This window comes from Larus michahellis, chromosome 12, assembly GCF_964199755.1.
Source record: "Larus michahellis chromosome 12, bLarMic1.1, whole genome shotgun sequence".
Lineage (NCBI taxonomy): Eukaryota > Metazoa > Chordata > Aves > Charadriiformes > Laridae > Larus > Larus michahellis.
In genome coordinates, this window is record NC_133907.1 from 6,976,581 (window position 1) to 6,995,099 (window position 18,519).

General features: G+C 40.5%; 1 protein-coding gene across 1 annotated transcript in view; it reads right to left on the minus strand.

The window, feature by feature from the left end:
• Positions 1–8,226: 8,226 nt before the first annotated feature.
• The window catches only part of RTF2 (replication termination factor 2), a 29,588-nt gene continuing 19,295 nt past the window's right edge, over positions 8,227–18,519 (minus strand). Inside the window, exons 6-9 of the mRNA XM_074605664.1 lie at positions 15,532–15,645; positions 12,359–12,413; positions 12,187–12,279; positions 8,227–9,637 (exon numbers count right to left, since the gene is read on the minus strand). Of these exons, the coding sequence (XP_074461765.1) occupies positions 9,453–9,637; positions 12,187–12,279; positions 12,359–12,413; positions 15,532–15,645 (447 nt within the window). The 3' untranslated portion in view covers positions 8,227–9,452. The remainder of the gene's footprint in view (positions 9,638–12,186; positions 12,280–12,358; positions 12,414–15,531; positions 15,646–18,519) is intronic.

Here is an 18,519-nt window from a genome sequence, read left to right on the forward strand (position 1 = left end):
TTTTTTAGATTCTCATGCACTAGTTAAATATTCACCCTGCAGTGTTTGCATTTCCAGTACTGCAAGACCCTAAAATAGAAGACAAGTTTTTCTTTCCCTCTTTTGTTTTTAAAATTCCAACTACGGGCAACTTGACTTGGAGATCTCTCCAACTCAGATGTGGAGTACTAAATATTGCAGAGAGAGCTGCTGAAAACGTTTCAATGTAATACTGATGCCAGAAAATAGGATTTAAATCGCAAACACGCAGCTATTTGCAGTATTTTTAGGGGGTGACGGAACCAAATATTTTATTTAATTTCAACTTCAAGATACACTCAATGTTCATTCTGTGAGCAGCTGGTTTTTAAGAGAGAAAATACGTGAACAAAGGTGGAACAACTCAGGCAATGGGCCCAGCTCAACTATCCCAAATCGATATTTTATAGCACTTTACTTCGGGGAGTAGTTGGTGCTCTTCATTCTGATCTGCAATGGAAACAAGCTCTGAAGCGCTGGAATTTTCTGTGCAACAAACCCTCTATTTTCTGACCAAGTCTCTTTGAAAAATCAGTGTATTAAACAGTCAAATAAATCCTGCTGTTTTCACTTGAGAGCCATCCTATTAAGAGACGGGAACTGTTTCTCCACTCTCTTCTCCCTCTAGAGACGTTTCCCCTCTTTTTGCAGTCCATCTCTTTATTACATTAGTATTTATCCACTCATAATTACGATGCATTCCCTGAGCTTACAAACTACATACACATGAAAACACCCGGGAAAGAAGGAAAGGACAATAGAGACAGCAGATTTACCCTGTGCTGACAGATTCTTCAGGGCAGTCACTATGGCAAACTCCCGCGCTACCCAGCGCAGGCACCGCAGCTCTTTCTGCTCTCCGGGCCCCCGTGCGACGCTGCAACATCAGCTGCTTGTCCTCACACGGAATTAGGGGGAATTAGCGCACGTTTCTGCGGGTGACAGGAGGGAAAGCTTTAGCGATGCTGTTGTTACCTACAGCCGCTTATTAAGCTTGAAAACCGGAGGTGACTTACAGCCCAAGTTAGGGAGTTTCAGAAACTTTGGGCAGCAGCGAAAGGGAACGAGAAGGTCGAGGAGGGGCGAAGCCGGGCTTCGGCTTTGCGGGGGTGTCGGCGGCGGGGCCGGGCTGGCTCTGTGCCCAGCCTCCCTCCCCCCGCAGCCCAGCCAGCGCCGGATCCGACCCCGGCCTGGCTCTGGGCTGGGCTTCTGGTGCCACCGCATGGATAACGCCACCAAGTGCAGCCCGTGCTGGGGCGCCGCGGGGTTTTGGCGCAAAGCCAAAAAGAGTGCGTGTGGGGGTGTGTGTGTGGGGGTGTGTGTGCTAAGGAATAGATTCCGTCTAATGACCCGACCTGCTGGGGTTTCAGCTCAGCAGTCGTTCTTCAGTTGGAGGGAGAGGCGTTTTACAGCCCCAGCTCTCCCACCCGGGGATGCTGCGGATGCCCCCGCCCGCTGCTCTGCAGAGCGCATTCGCCCGCAGCACACCCTCAGATACATTTACAGGTGCTTGTCCTCAGGTAGCCGGGGTATCTGTGACTAAATCTTCACCCATTCACTCAAATTCCGGCTCTTTCCTGCGGTTTTGAGGCACAGGAGCGCTGGGCTGGTTCTGCCTGTGGCCCCTGCCCTGCGCGGCCGGCGGCAGCCGCTGCAGCCAGTCCGACGGGTACGTTTGAGAGTGTTTAATGATTCCTTAAAGAATGGAAACATGCAAACCAAATGAGCTATGAGTAGCTTAAATCTCAATGGGGAAGTAAATGGCTGCAGTTTAAGAGATCCAACCAGCCCAGCATGCCCGCTGCTGACCACAATTCAAATGCAAGCAGATTCTGTTTCACTGAATTAAACAAGAGTGCTTGTTCAAATATTAGGAAAGCCAAGAAAAAACGTTCTTGGAGAAACAAATCCTGCTGTGCTGGATCAGCTCCATGGACTAACTAATCCCGGATTGTGTCCTGGGAGTCACCAGCACCAAATACCTCTGAGAAAGGTGCAAGATACAGACACCTCATCTCGTCCCCAAACTGTAGGGATGTTAATAGTTAAGGGAAACGCTTACAATAAATATATAAGAATTAGGTAATCTTAAGTGGACACCATGAAAAATTAGAGCTCAACTTCACAAGCTTGAACAGATAATGCAGCTTTAACGACTGGGTTTTCATCTTTGTTAGTGTAATCTATTGGTCTCAATCAGATCCCAGCTGGGACGAGGAGAGCCAGCTTCAAGGGACAGTTATGGGCTTACTACAAACACGCGTTATTGCAGCAGGAATGCCACGTTCTCACAAGTAACCTGTAACACGAGGCCTGGCTGGCAGCTGCCGCTCAGGGCTCCAGCAGCCGGGCCGGAGCTGGGACACGGCACGGCCAGCACTGGCCGGGGAAGGGGTGTCACTGGGGGGGTGAGAGGAGCATGTGCAGGTACTGCCGTCGGCCTCAGCCAGCGCTAATCATCATTTCCATTCATAAGCATAAAAGAGTCAAGTATTCCCCCCCCCCCCCCATTGCCATTTAAAAAGTATCTGACCTAATTATTACTATCCCTGTTGTGTAAATTCAGCACTTTGTCAGTCTGAATAAATGTACATTAGCCTTAACATGAGTTAAACAAGTTTAAACAATGAAGGAAGCTTTGTAAAGCTCCCTTGCTTTTTAACTTATTTGACACCACACTAAAGAGCCCATTTAGACTAAAGAGTTCAGCACATTTTGGGACCCATTAAATACCCAGGTTGAGACTAGATATTCCCTTTTTATTTTTTTAATTTGTCCTACCCAGTTGCTAAAGTCAGCATAATTGAGCAATAAGCTGCTTTGCATTTCTTTAGCTTTGTAGGCGAGTTGAAGAAAGCTACGCCCATCCCGCCCAGCGCAGCCCTCTCCACGCTCCTACGGCAAACCCCACTTATCACTGCAAAGTGGATATTAAGTGATTCCTCAGAATTACTTTTAATTATAAAAGAGGAAACTCATGGCATAAAAATGTGACATTCCTGACCGTTAGGAAAACGGACACTGTCAAATTCTTTCTATTTTAGGCTAACAACATATTTCTTTCCGGAGTCCAGTCAGCCTTTGACAGTCCACGGAAGAGCATTCCTTGTCTTCCGTTTACAAATTACACTGCACCCTGGTACGGACATCTTCTGTCCCCCAAATGTAATAATTAAGCCTTAAGACATCCTCATACAGTGGGGAAATAATTTACATGGGAGAGAAGGGCATGAAAGACTGGACACCCATCCAAGACCACGGAAGGAAGAGGGAAACACCTTCTTATCAGTAACATGGAAAGGAAAGAGACTGAACATCTTGATGTGCTCCCCTGTGGGTACAACTCTGCTCTTTAAAAACTGCCACACAGGGAGCAAAATAAGAACTCTGTGCAGTGACAAGCTACGGGCCGATCCCGACTCAAACTGCCATCAGATTCAGGACGTGGCCTGGAAGATGGAGGAAAGTTCAGCTGGGCGAGGAGCCTCTCTGGCTGCGTAACCAACGCAAATCAGCCCCAAAGCGCTGCAAAACCAGAGCATCCATCACCCTGATATTCCCTGTTCCTGCTCTCCTGATCATCATCAAGCAAAGCACTGTCTTATTCCTGTAAGCAGCAGAAAGGAGAGAGGCAAATGAGAAGGAACAAGGGAAAAACTGGGTGAAAAGAGAAGCGGTTTGGTCTGACAGATGAATGCGTCTACAAGGGAAAGGGGTTGTTTTTCACCAACCCCAACCCTTAACTTTTGAGAAAACCTCTTAGAGATGTCACAAATACTACAGAAAGGTTGGGTTCTGCTGGATATGTTACAAAGAGCTGGTAGGGCAACATTTTAAAAAGAGGATTTAATTTTACTCAATGTCACAGCGAAACTGGTTCTTCCCCCCAAAAGATCTGTAGTCAATTTGCAAATTGAATTCTGTCACTGACCTGTTAGAGATATTTTAATCCACATGAAGTTAAATGCTTGACAAAACCACAGCTATGAAATTGTTAGCAGTACCTCCACAGTAACTGGGCAGTCGGATGGATATTTAGATTAAAACCCTGGCTTACAGGCAGAATTCCCATCAATTGCAGATGGATTAGGATTCCATCCCTCTTGCTCATTTTAAAGGTTGGTAAAGTTTAAGACACAGAAAAAACCCAACTCAATTATAATTTCTAGCTGTCAGGAAGGAATTATATCAGTTCCATCTTACAGAAGGAAATCTGCGCTGTCTAGCAGTAATCAGTTCCATATTTGTGAAGCCTTCCAACAAAACACTTTTTGTCTATGATTTGTATTCATCTTAGGACACACTGATTTCAGACCCTCTGTGGATTGTAACGTATAAACAGCCCCTTTATTTTTAAATGCAACTAAGAAACTATTTGGCAGGGTCACCACAGTTCTGAATCTTGAGCAAAATATACCAACTGCAACTGGCGTCTCGGCTGCAAAGCAAGCAGGACGGGACACTTAAAGACAATTGTGTTCGTTCAGTTTCGCTAAGAATAGGACATGAATAAGAAATATTTTAATCTAACAAGCATCGTGTTTTGAAGAGAACTTTAAGCTTTCTTTGGTCAATTTGGCAGGCATGTCATGAACTCATGGCATGGAAGTCGGAGACCGAAGCAGAGAAGTTCCGAGATTCCAATAAAATCTCCCAACCATCTTAGCAAACCGCATGCATTTTCCCACTGTACGCCTCTCAAACTTTATTCCCATTAGAGAGAAAATAGTGCTACAATTACTTCTAAAAAAATAGTCAAGTGAAATAAAATTTAACATACTGTTACAGAATGAACTCTGCCCCTTGAAGCTTACTATTCACTAATGACAGAGTTTTATCAGCAGGATGTCACTAAATTCTGGTCTTTCCAGAACAGATACTACACACTCCTCCTCTTCAACTCTGCCTTCCCATGGCCGTCAGGGGTGCTGCTTCTTTTCTGAAGGATTTTAGTCTAATTTTCTAGAGATTCAAGGTTGCTACACCCTCACTTGTATCGGCAATGCTATAAATCATTGCTTAATTACAATTAAGACTCATGGAGATATAAAAGCCTTGAAGACGTGCTGTTCTTAGAGGTCTTGCAGAAAAAGATGGCTGGGGAGACAAGACCTCCAACAGCAATGTGCAAAAACCAGAGGTATTGGAGGTTAGGGAATAAAGGAGGAAAGTCACCTTTTCCTGCAGCCTGCGGGAGCCAGGAAAGAGGAATCCACCCCAAACCCACCTTTGTCAGCTCCAGGATGTCAGGCCTGAAAGGTTCCAGGTGTGCAAGGTTCACTGTCCTCCATGAAGACAAAAAGCCCCAGTGTCAGCACCTTCGGTCCTCGTCGCAGATCAGCACGTGGCACAGGCAAGCCCAAATCGGTCCGTCAGCTGCAGCAGGGCGTTAACAGCCGCTCCACACGCTGTTACGGACCATCAGGGACAAGGGGAAAAGGTAGTTTACAGGATACCCTGTGAAACAGCATGAAATATCACATCCCATTTGGTATGAGTAGGGAATTAAGCTGCAGCACTGAACACCGATACCAGGCTGATCTCTGCTGAGTCTGAATGTGTGAACACCCTCGGGTTTTCAGTTTTAGAGGTACCAATATTGAAAGGACTGAACACTCTACAGAGACAGGCAGTTCACAGGACAGTAATTGAGGATATATAGCTTTACAGCCAGAGAATCACAGAATAGTTTGGGTTGGAAGGGACCTTTAAAGGTCATTTAGTCCAACACCCTTGCCATAAGCAGGGACATCTTCAACCAGACCAGGCTGCTCAGAGCCCCGTCCGAACAGACCTTGAAGGTTTTCAGGGATGGGGCATCCACCACCTCTTTGGGCAACCTGGGCCAGTGTTTCATCACCCTCATCGTGAAAAATTTCTTCCTTCTATCTAGTCTAAATCTTCCCTCTTTTAGTTTAAAGTGATTACCCCTTGTCCTGTCGCAACAGGCCCTGCTAAAGAGTTTGTCCCCATCTTTCCTGTAGGCTCCCATTAAGTACTGAAAGGCCGCTATAAGGTCTCAACCGGAGCCTTCTCGTCTCCAGGCTGAAGACCCCCAACTCTCTCAGCCTGTGCTCACAGCAGAGGGGCTCCCGCCCTCGGAGCATCTCTGTGGCCTCCTCTGGACCCACTCCAACAGGTCCATGTCCTGATGTTGGTGCCCCCCCAGCTGGAGGCAGCATTGCAGCGGGGTCTCCCCAGAGTGGAGCAGAGGGGCTGAATCCCCTCCCTCGCCCTGCTGGCCGCGCAACCCAGGCTATGGTTGGCTTTCTGGGATATGAGCACACATTGTCAGCTCTTGTCCAGCTTTTCATCCACCAGCACTCCCAAGTCCTTCTCCCTTTTCACTAGTGCATATCTGAGCCAGGTTTCACAACCAGAATTTGATTACTGGGCTATATGAAGGAAGTTGTTGAATTTCAGTCCAGTTCCCAGTGGGCAGGTTCCACATCACAAAAAAATCCCCCTATTATACAACTAACACTAATTGGATCCTTTTTAAGCTCTTCAGAAGAGAGGCCAAGGCTTGAACATCATGGAAACAGAACTAACTGTTCTGTGAACTCCCCAGAACAGAGACACATGGATGAAATGCTGTGGGAGACTTATGTGGCATCTCAAAAAATATAGGTTTCAGATTCTAAGACTTCTGCAGTCTTCAACTTTCACCAACATTCAAATTCACCTACATTAAAAGAAAATTAAATTGCCCTCCCCCACAAAAAGCAAACCACAACAAAGCAAACATCCTCCAGCAAACTATTCGCTTGAATCTATTAAAACTTGCCAAGTCAACGTTCCAGTCTCAACTGCCTAACCCGGCCTGCCAACAACAGAAGTGTCAGTTTTTTGCTCCTCTATTTTACATTAACAAAAGTCAATTGTGGCGATGAATTGCATCACATGCCAACAATATATCACATTCCTTCACAGCTGTTTTTTGTAAAGGGAAGGAAAAGACCTCATCAGTCACTGACAACACTTCTATAAACCATAAACATCCTAAGAACGCCATCCACAAAGTCAGGATGGTAAACTACTAAACACAATCCTAACTAAGTGGCATAGCACAAACCATCGATTCCAGATAATAAACCCAAGCGTATATGAAGAATCCATACATTAACCAAATCACAGCAGTCATGATCTTATTTTGATAGATGAGCAGGTCAGACGTAAAAAAAGAAGTCACTATTATGCCCCAACGAGGGGGAAAGCCTGTTACCAAGTCAGCAGGCTGGACTTTGCCTAATGTATTATCAAGAAAAAGGAAGCAAAACTGCTTATTATGTTGCCATGTATTCTTTAGCAAAGTAATAGCTAAATCAAAAGTATTAGAGTGAATTCCCCTTAGGATTTATTTAAATAAAAGAAAAATGCATTCCTATAAAATACTAATAGGGCTTTAACCTGTCTTGTCAAAACAGAATTAGACTGCAAATAAAGGGCCTACTACAGTATATCTTTTAGTGCAGTAACTCAATTATCTGTAACGAACAAATAATAAAGGATAATAATGAAGAGGAAAAGACTACAGAATGGGGAGAACAAAGCTGATCACTAGACATGCACACAAAGTGTGGCTGAGTGCTTCCTGGAAGTTCAAGCAAACCTCAAACTGTTTGATGTGATGTATATATGCATTCACATCTTTGGAAAACAAAAGTGCTTACCACCATATAAATTCCACAACAAGCCAATTTTTAATTATACCTATCAAAATAATAATAAAATCCTAGCAGTTTCATTCAACATGCTTGAATCATGGAGACCACCTACGCAAATATAAACACAGCATCTGAATCGCCAATTAACTATTGCCAATTATAAGCGGGGACACTTTTAAAAATAAATTATGAGGATAATTAATCATTTTCACACACAAAGGTAACATCATGCAGTGGTTTTAAAAGCCTCCGACTTTCTGCTTAGTTTGTGCCAAGATTATAAAAGCATATTTTAATTTTAAAAGGAAGAGATGAAGGTGAAAAGCTTCCATCCCTCCCTCTGGTCATTTAATGTAGATATTATTGGATTCAAATATTCATCCACTAAATCATTGCTATGGAACATTAACATTTAAAAAGGATTCCTGTGCTTGGAAAAAAGCTAAGAACAAAAGGTCCAAAGGAAAGCCCGTAAAAAGTTATTCTGTTCTAATGCTGACAAAATAAGCACTTGTATATCTGTTCAACAGAACACAAAGTGTTATGGTCAGATGACAACAGAAAGTTTTATTTAAATCAACGTCACAGGGATAAAAAGCATAAATATAAAAGCAAAACTGAGTGATGTCCTATGCTTAGCATCCTTCTGTAACAAGCAATTAACAGTCAAATAGTTGGTTGCTGTTAAGAATTTTATGTCAGAAAATAAAACAATGCGTACTGCAGATGTTGTGAAAGCAGCACATTTGAGTTGCCTGCAAGTGAAAGAGAAAGGTTCTCAGAAGCCAGCTCCAGCCTTGAGAAGGGTTCCCTCCATCAGCCACCAACAGGTTGGACCTGCAGGACACCGGTGACCAACTGTTTCTCCTTAAAAAGCCAGTTAAGATCTGCCTGCTCCTATTTGGTCACCACACGTTTTTCTCTGACCCTGTGCAAAGGCTCCTATTTTCATGTAAGTTGCTGAATTCAAAATGGCAAATTGCTCCGGAGATGTACACAGAACCTTACTGTTTCAGCAGAAAAGCAAAGAAACTCATACTTTTGTTCCACTGGATTCTGATCCTGTGACAAAAGAAAGCAAGCTCAGACCTGATACTTGTAACTTGAAAACGCCCACCCCCAAAGAAGACCCCCAAAACCTTTGTGGGAAAACAACAGCCTTACTATTACAGGCTCATCTTTATAGATAATGATTTACAAGTGAATCCCCTGTTATTAAAAACAGGCGACAACAATATCTACAATAAGAATGTTGTACAAACATTTTCAAGATTATGCTTTCATATATTCCACCCAAAAGCACCTACAGAACCTAGTTCTACTGAGGGCCCAGTCAGCTAGTACAAAAGAAAAGCATTATTGCTCTTTTTACTGACAGAAAGTTTCATAAAGTTTCAACTTCTGTACTAATACATTGAAAATGATAATTACAGTTGCGGCAAATACCAATAGAAGAGAACAGGAGGCAGATCCTGCTACTGAGGACACTGGCTAGTGTGACTGACAGCATCCAACTGGGAGAAGAAAAGAAAAATTTCTGTGCAAATAATCTATCATTTTAGAATGCAGTCTGCTGATACAACAGGGATTCTGGTGATCCATTTCTTATCTAACAGAAGTTGCATGTCACAAGTTTATAAACAACTTACAAACTGAATAATTCCAGATAACATCAGATTACAACAAAAGTCCTGTATCAGAGTTGTACAGAAAAAGCCTTAGGGAAGGAAAGCAGTAATGAATGTTACGATCAGGCTCATCATTGTTTCAGAAATAGTATGCTGTGTGAGTAATCCAATTGGAACACTCTTCCTTTGAACGTTTTGCTGAGCTGTGTGATGTAAAAATAGATTTGTATGCCTCAGATTTCTCCTCGCTGTCTGCAATGGATCTCTTCGTAGTAGTAGAAGCAGCTTTATTGACTTTTCCTGGCACAGATGAATTTCCATTATCTGTTAGAGAAAAAGGAATAGAATGAAGCATGCATAACAGCTCACAATTGAGAAAAGTATTTAAATAAAGACAGAAAAAAATATTTAAAAAATAAAGTGTACAGAGATGAAATATACACATTTTTTCAGGGCTATCACAAATATATCCCATAATCGTACTCAACAGCAAACACGCTCCTAACAGCAAACACATTCGTAGCTTTTAGAACTTATGCTCAAAATGCATTTAGAAATCTTGAAGAGAGAGGAATTCTTTCCTACTTGTGTAACCCCCTTGCACTGTAATTCAGTATTGACAACATTTAGTCCCCTAAGTGAAAAATGGCTCTGAACTCCAGTCTTAAGAAAGAAACATGAAAGTATTCCACCACCCTGAAGTATTGTTTAGAAATTAGCTATCAAATGACAAAAGCTAAACTTGTGACATACTGTCCCCAGGGAATCTATCTCCTCCCTTTATTCTTTGCAAAGTCATTTATGACCAATAACAATGGTCTGCATCATTTTATATTTGGGATAGGAAAATGCCCATCCCTCTGTTTCCAATACCATCTCTCTCAGTGTATTACACCTACTGCTACAACCTGCCCCCCCTACTTTTCTTAACAACGATTTAATCTTTTCCAAAGTTGAAGGATAGTATTTTAAAAAGCACGTGCGAAGTCTCTTGTGCAAAGACATGAATACATAGAAGCCTACAGAAACTCTATATATTTAGTTTAACTTAGGCAGAACAGCATGTAAATAGCTAGTAGGGAGCCTGTCTGAAAATGCATTTAACTGATTGTATGTGCAACCCTAAATCATCATAGATCAGGCTCTTTTTATATTCGGAGAATGCTGCTTTTAATGCCACCAGTAGTTGTCTGGAAAGAATTACCAAACGCTGGATTTGAAAGAATGAATATGTATGCCGCAAGTCCAGAAACCTTAGGGTGCCATGTTCACAAATTAATTCTTATGCTACTGGCATTCCTCAGCCCATGGATTTTCCTTTATTTTCCCTCTATCCTCTTAATCTCTTGCTGGTCAATGTAACTGCTGCCAGAAACATAAACCAATGACCTGACATTTCAAAAGGCATATTTTTTTCTTTTACACTCTTGGAAAAGAAACATACATCAAACATTATTAGAATTACAAGGTTCTTGAACATCCAAGAACCATTATAATCATCTGGAATGAAATATTTTTAAAAGTCTATCCTTTATAAAAAACAGACAGTAGGGGGCAGGTAAGGCATTTCTGATGGAAATTCTCCCAGCTCTTAACATAATTTATCTATAGGCTCCTCACTTAACTATTCTCAGATTCTTCAGACAAATTATATTGACTTTTTCTGTGGCTGTAACGTAGATGATCGAATACTTCACACAGAAACCTCTAACTGACTTTGAAAATGTACCCATTCTGATAGTTCTGAATGAAAACATCAGTATGAATTGGAGACATTAAATAACATAATACATATATTCGATAAAGAGAGGGCACCATCCTTTGGACTAAAGGACTGCCAAGTTCACTCTTCGCTGCATGATGACTGTAGGTACCTCAGTACATCCTGAAGTTACATCCCGCTGCTCCCAGTGACACACAGCAAATTAGCAGCTAAAATGGAGGACTAAAAGTCAAGTCAGCAGCTCGGGACATTTTAATACTCCTCATTGAAACAAGCTGCCATAACAGATTTTTTGATCATGACCACTCACACTTCAGGAAAATAACTAATTCTCCTCACACTGCCTCCTAGCCAATGAAACTGATATACCAAACCCTTGGCTATATCACTGTGTGAATAAGAATCTCTAATCTCATTCATTCAAGTTGGTTCCCCCCAACTTAAAGCACAGCAATGTTGGAGTGACATAAAGAAGCAGATCTGGCTTGTTCCGCAGTGGGGGAAAAAAAAAATGCAATGTGGTGAAAAGTGTTTATTATTTTTATTAGTTATCTGCATCACTACAGCACTTGCCAGTCACACGCGTGAGCAGAGACTCTGTTGTTTTAGGTATTTTGTGAAAGTATACCAAAAAGCTGGTCCCTACGCTGGACTATTTAACTCCAAGTATAGGAAGATGGACAGTAGATGGGACAAAGGCAAACTGGGCAAAATAAGGAAAAATGGGTCCACAAAAGCCCTTGCACACTTTCTGCAGAGTCAGTTTTGTAGATTTTGCATATTGCAAAACAAAGCTCTGTATTAAGAAGAAGTTACATTGACTACAGTTTCTATTGAACAAGGAGCTTTGTGCACGTTCATGAGGCAGCTTCCTACTCCAGCTTGGGAAGGCAGACTTTTAGGACAGACTTTTGAAAGAGGATGTTCTTCGAAACAGTGAGCCACGACATTATGGCTCCCTCGAAGACTGTCAGCTCCCACTTTTATCTTTCTTTTTTATTACTGAGAAAGATAAAAAAAAGGAAGTGAGAGGGTAGCTTCTGAAAACTGTGATACAAAGCAGCCAGAGAAGGATCTCCCCTACAACACTTTTCAAAGCAGAACTATTTGTTCACCGTTTTCACATTTAGATTAAAGAATAAACACCAACCTGAACTTTTGGTGAAGATAATCTGCCTCTTTTCTCCAGAACTGGAACTGACAGAATCCTTTCCATTCTTAGCCTTTGATGGACCTGGAGACTCTATGAAAGAAAAGAAATGAAATCATGGATCTGCTTCGTGACTCAGAAGGCTACACATAATTGGTAGCTGTGACATTACCTTCAGCGGTATCTTGCTGAGAAGCTGATTCTGCTGACTTACATTTCTTTGATTTCTGAAACAACACAAGCAGAAATCTGGTAAAGAGACCAGGACTGAAAAGATATACACGTCCCAACTTGTATTTGAGAGACGCACAATTTCATTTGGTACATTTTTAGGTCTTACACAGTGGAACTCTTCCTTTCACAATATTGCTCCACACTTTTGGTATTATTTCTATATGGAAAAATAATAACCTTGGCAACCTTGAAGACACCTTAAAGCAAATCGGGCAGGCTGAAACTAATCTGTTTGTATTCCGTATTTCGGTTTGTATACTTTGCAGGGGGTGTGTGTGTGTTATCATCATTAAGGTAATCTGATACTCTGAACCCACCTGGCAGGACAGTAAATTGCACGACATTAAACAGGACACAGTTAACTGTCATCAATAAAGATGTCTTTCAATAAAAATTTCTGAATAATCCTGCATCTCATACCCACTTAATTTTATTTAGTTAATTAAAAATCCCTCCTGGGTAACTTTCAATAATTGGGCCCTTTGTTGGAGGATTGTTTGGGAATAAAAGATGCAAATAGTTAATCTAAATTTTTTAAAAGCATCTGTGGACCACGTTTTCCAAGTTAATTTATTTTTGTCCAGATTAAAAAAAACACAAAAAAAACAAACAACAACAAGAATTCCATTACTGGCTTTGATTATATAAATGCCATGCTGGAAGAAAAAAAAAAAGCCATTGGCATTATTAACACAAAAGATGACTCTGTATACATTCAGAATGGTGTATGGATTTCAAGAAAGCTACACAAACTCAAAGAAAATAAATATATTTAAATGCGTTACAAAAATTAGGAGAACCCATGCTGTCAAGCGCATGATTAATGCTTGAGGAAAAAAATGCCACAGCACATGTGGTTGCAAAGCTCAGCCAGAAGGTGGTGGCAGAGGGTTACTGTTCTGAAAGACTCGGCTCTCTGGTGTCCTTCAGTGTACCTAGAAAACCTCTTTTCAGGGTGCTTCCACCTTTGTTATTATGGGTGGATTTATAAAAAACAGTTACCTCCCAATATCTGGCATCTGAATTACGAGATGTTTTTAAATATATGTATGCATATATATGATACACAATGAATATATATTATACATATTTCATCATGGGCACACATAACATAGTTGAGCTGGAATAATTTTTTATAGTAGTGCTCACTGTGTCTTCCTTATGCTTTGTGCATCCTGGTCCAAACACAGCAGGTCCACTTAGACTGCTCCCCTAGCTGGAAGAAGGAACTGAGGAAGAAGTCTTAAACAGCAGTGCCAGTGGACCCCAAACTAGGAACTGCCTTCTGATAGCGGGGATTGGAGCTCACGGATCTCAGATTAGAGCGAATGGTGCCAGCGACAGTGGAGAGTACTAGTTCCAGCTGCAAAAAGATCAGGTGGTGCGGCAAGGCAAGGCAGTGTTGCAAAACACCACCAGAACTCAAGGGTGAAATACAAGAGGCTACTGAGAGATTTACAAATACTGTACCTGCCTGTAACATAAGCCTCCACTAAACAAACAAAAAATATTTGCATATTCACCTAAGGCATATAGAGCCCAAAGACCAAAGCCTGACTTCCTTCTGTCAGCCACCACGAGTGACTGTGCTGACACCATAAGAGCCAGAAGTGCTCAGCACACTTAGGTACTTCTTTATGGCACAGAAGTTGGGGACAGCACCAGCTTTAGACTATTCCAAATTATTTGAACCAAAGCTATAGATGCTTTGTTAGGGCCACCTTCTTACTGAAAATTGGGTGCAAACGACCACTATTTTTATGGCTGATTACTCATCTACTGAGATCTGCGACATTCCATCATCAAATTATCTTTAAAATTCTTTCAAACATTTAATTACAAAGTACAAAAAAAAAAAAAAGAAAAGACCCCAACATCTAAAGAGACAGCATAAGATTTACAGTATTGCTCTTACACCAGAAGCTACGGGACACTAAGTGCAGAGGCTATCAACAGAGAGGAAACAGAACAGTAGCATGTTTGTGGGTAACCATCCTTTTCTTTTATTGCCCAGGCCCAATGATGCTGTATTGGTGCAGATGAATGAAGACCCTATGGTCTTTATTCAGAGAAGGAATCAGATGCTCGCTGGTAAGTAAACAAGTATTTGTTTCAAAAGAATCTAGGAAAACATTTGCATGCCACCTAATCCTACAGCCAGACAGAAATCAAGCGCAGTAACAGGGGTGAGATGATCGATTGCCATCTAAAGTCTCAGTTGCTGAAAGTGTCAGACAACGATGATTCATGCTCTTGAGATTCAACTAAATCTGTCTGCGCTCTGGACTGAGTCAACATTAAAGTTTTTGCTTGCTTTGTCATCCTCCAGAATAGCAACGCCACTTCAGAAAAAAATACCAATGCTGAAAAAAGTTCCAAGTGCAGCACTGTCATTTGACAGTACAGTACCACAGAACAACTACTACTGCACAGAGTACTAGTATACAGTAGAGTACACAGTAGAGCTGCAATGACTTTATTTCCATGGCATTTTGCCTGGTCACATTAAAAAAAAAGAAAAAAAAAAAAGGCAAAGATCTCAACAGTATGGTAGGAATTAGCATCACCAGGACTATAAGACTCAGGACTAACTGTAAAACACGACAAAATTTCCAAACAGTGATCTTACAGAATCAGACCAGGAATCTACATATCCCAATATTGTGTTTTTGACAGCGGCCAGTAGAGGATACTTAGATATAAAATGAACTAATAACCTGCCATTAGGAACTACCATAAGAAATACAGGGAAGATTTTGCTTATTACTAGAATTAACTAAAACCAGCTCTTTGTTTCAAGAAAAACCTAAAGTATAGCTGGCACACTGCTCATTTTCCATACAGCATTGAATTCTGTGATTTTCTGAGCACTTTGTACTCCCTGTGAGTCAAGAGTAAGTTTCAGTACTTACTAACTTCATCATGTTATTAGCAAAATATGCACACAATCTGATTACTTTTAAAAGTAGCACTGAAGTACACAACACAGCTTACTGTAAATTATCCAGTCTGCATAAAGATTAGCAGACAAAGCTATGTGATCTAAGAGCTGATTGCATTACAGACAAGAATTCTTTCAGTTTTGTTTTAAACTATATATAAAATGATTACCTTTTCTAATTTACTTTTAAGTCTTCTATCCTCCATTCTTTTCTTCAATACTTCCACATCTTCTTTATTACCATTAAGGACAATCACATCTTCCTCTTGAAAGGGAACACCACACTTTAAAGGGGAAAAAAAAAGAGAAGACAAAACTAGTATTTTTTTCAAGATCTTTATGCTGTTGAACCTTTGTTAGAATTAATACTGCGTTTAAGCTCTCCAAGGAGCTCTCCAATCCCTCCCCTTGCCTCTTTTCCAGTAGTTCTTTCTCGTTTAATACAGTCTAATACTTCTCACCTAAAATGGCAAAGGGAAAATCTCAGCTGTTACTATCACTGAGCAAAACAATACTGATTGCCAGCATCCCTCTTCACAAACAGGAGAATAAATACTCACCTAACCAGTGAATTGTGAACTTTTGATAATCACATTTAAAAGCAGCTCGCATATAAATCTGCACAGCAAATTACAATTTCAGAAATACGCAAATGTTTTGTTCTTCAAAGCCCTGTTCCATGTAACAGGGCTATGGAAATTGCACATTTCCATATGTAAGTCCCTTATAAACCACAGTCCACTATTTTTTCCTTTAAAGAAAAGGTCCCATTGTGTATTTTCTGTTCATGGGTTCCTTGTTTTACTAGCATAAAACGTGCAGTGACTAGATTAAACAAAGTACTCCTAACTAGAAGCTACTCAATTTCCTGATCCCCATAGCTAAAAATCGAAACACTAAGGTACTTCCTGATCTTTTTAATTATCAATGCATTTGATTAAAATCTAGGCATTATGCCACTCTGCTCTAGAATTTGTCTTTCAACTCAGTAATACAAGAAACAACAACTGATAGGAGCAGTTCCTTTACACTAGGAACACCACTAACGGTGTTATTCCTCTACATGCAGAGCAGATGGCACCAGGCAATTTTTCTCCCCAACAGACAGTAAAACTTGCTTGCTTTGTTTTTTTTTTTGTTTGTTTGTTTTATTTTAAAATTATTATTATTAAAATTACTATGGGGATTGAAAGGGGTCATAAAAGCAGCGTTATTCATTAACCCACCCTTGCCTTCTCATTGTCCTTCATCTGATTTATTACACACTACAAAGTTTCAAAATACATTTATAAATTAATCTGGATAATGCATGTAAGGTGCTTCGTGTAATTCCACGTTTGTTTTTTGGTTGAAGACACAGATGTTTCACCGCACACGTCTTCAATCATCTGTGAAGCCAGCACATTGACTATGATGTTTTCTTTTATAAGATCTCAATTTCCTTTTTTTTTTTTTGTTATTTTGTTAAATCCAGCAGCTTTCTGTTAATCTGCAAGATTAGTTTATAATCCTGTCTTTGTCATTACTCTTCTGTTTTCTAAACAATGGTTTAGAAAGGTTACTCATGCATTTGCAGTAGGAACTAAACAAATGAAAGGACGTATGGACAGTACTTTGACTAGTGTCTGCCCAAGTGATGAACACAGCTTAAAAAATGAATGTGAACACAAGTGGTCAGAGATGTTATGAAGGCGAAGCAAGGGTTAGCGAGATGCACAGTAACTAACTCAGGCAGAATAGTAAGTCACACACAAGAAATGGGTGAGTAGCCCAAATTTTTCCATTGCTACTCAATGAGCTAGTGTTAGAAATACCAGCTTGGTATGATCTCAGACACTTGTGAGTGAGAAGTCTAGAAAATGAAGACAATCAGTCTTCGTACTGAGGCAGGAGCAACTGGCAGCTGTCTTGATTCTAAAGCAGCCCTACACCTTAATTTCTAGTGGGGTGTCTTCCGAATACAGCATGAAAGACTGGCACCCTCCTACAGGCTAGTAATTTAAAAAGTGATTTCTGCAATAATTTTTTAAAAACATATTGTGTTAAGTATACAAAAATAAGAGGAAATTTTCTCCAAGTACAAGTTTATGTCAAAGGACTTCCATTTCAGTAAATGTTGCTTTTTGAAAAAACAAGCAAATCCAGGTTCCCATCTGGAAAACACTGGCAGAACTGTTCTAAAACGAAAAGTATTTACAAGAAACAGGGAAATAAAGACAGTGTCATCTTTCCGTTCACTGAAACAGATAGTTTTTTGCCATTACAACAGCCAGATTGTATTACAGAGACCAAAACCTTCTAAACATACTTTAAGTACAACAAGTAACAGGCATAGAACAAACTGCACCTTCCCAGGTTTCGCTACCTCCAGTAGGTACGATTTGTTGTTGCGTCATATACGTGCATCAACCATTTTTTAGTTGTCGGTACTGTTGGATGCAAAGCTTTAATTTTGATTTTTAAAAAAGCTCAGTATCCTTTCACGCAAAAAAGGAAAGATTTTTATCTCAATGTTTTGAAATGTTGAGATTAAGAGCAGAAAATAAATTCAGTTTTGCAAATTCAGAAAGATTGTTCCTTCAGATTAAGGCCTTCTGGGGCAGGTGTTTGTTTTATGATATCACAGGGTCTCCCTTGCTGTACCTTGTTTGTAGTTCCTTAATGCTTTTGCAGCACCTTGAATAGAAGACATTCCTAAATGAGACTGAACTTGAAAACTATCCTGAAATGGACGAAAGCATTAGAACGGCAGTTTGCAGATCTGAATGCAAGATTCAATCTGTAATTGAAGAAGAGTGGGATATTAACTGAAGGAGATGCTGGACAAGCAGCTTGATTTTCTTCTGAAAGCCCTTTCAGGGTCCAATTATAAAATTATGTTTGAAATTGTTTATATCTAAATGGCTTAATATGCTTGCATCAAGGAATTATTTAAAGGGTGTGCATCTAAGTCTGATACTCATAAATTACCTATTATGATACCCACCCTACCTATCCCATGTGTATATACATACATACACACACACAGAGAAATCAACTTTACAAAAAACCAAACCCCAAACCAACCCCAAGACTTAAAACAACAAGAACAAAGGTATAATGAGTTGTAAAAGACCTACTAGTTTAGGCATAAATATAATATTTTAAACTTAAACTCA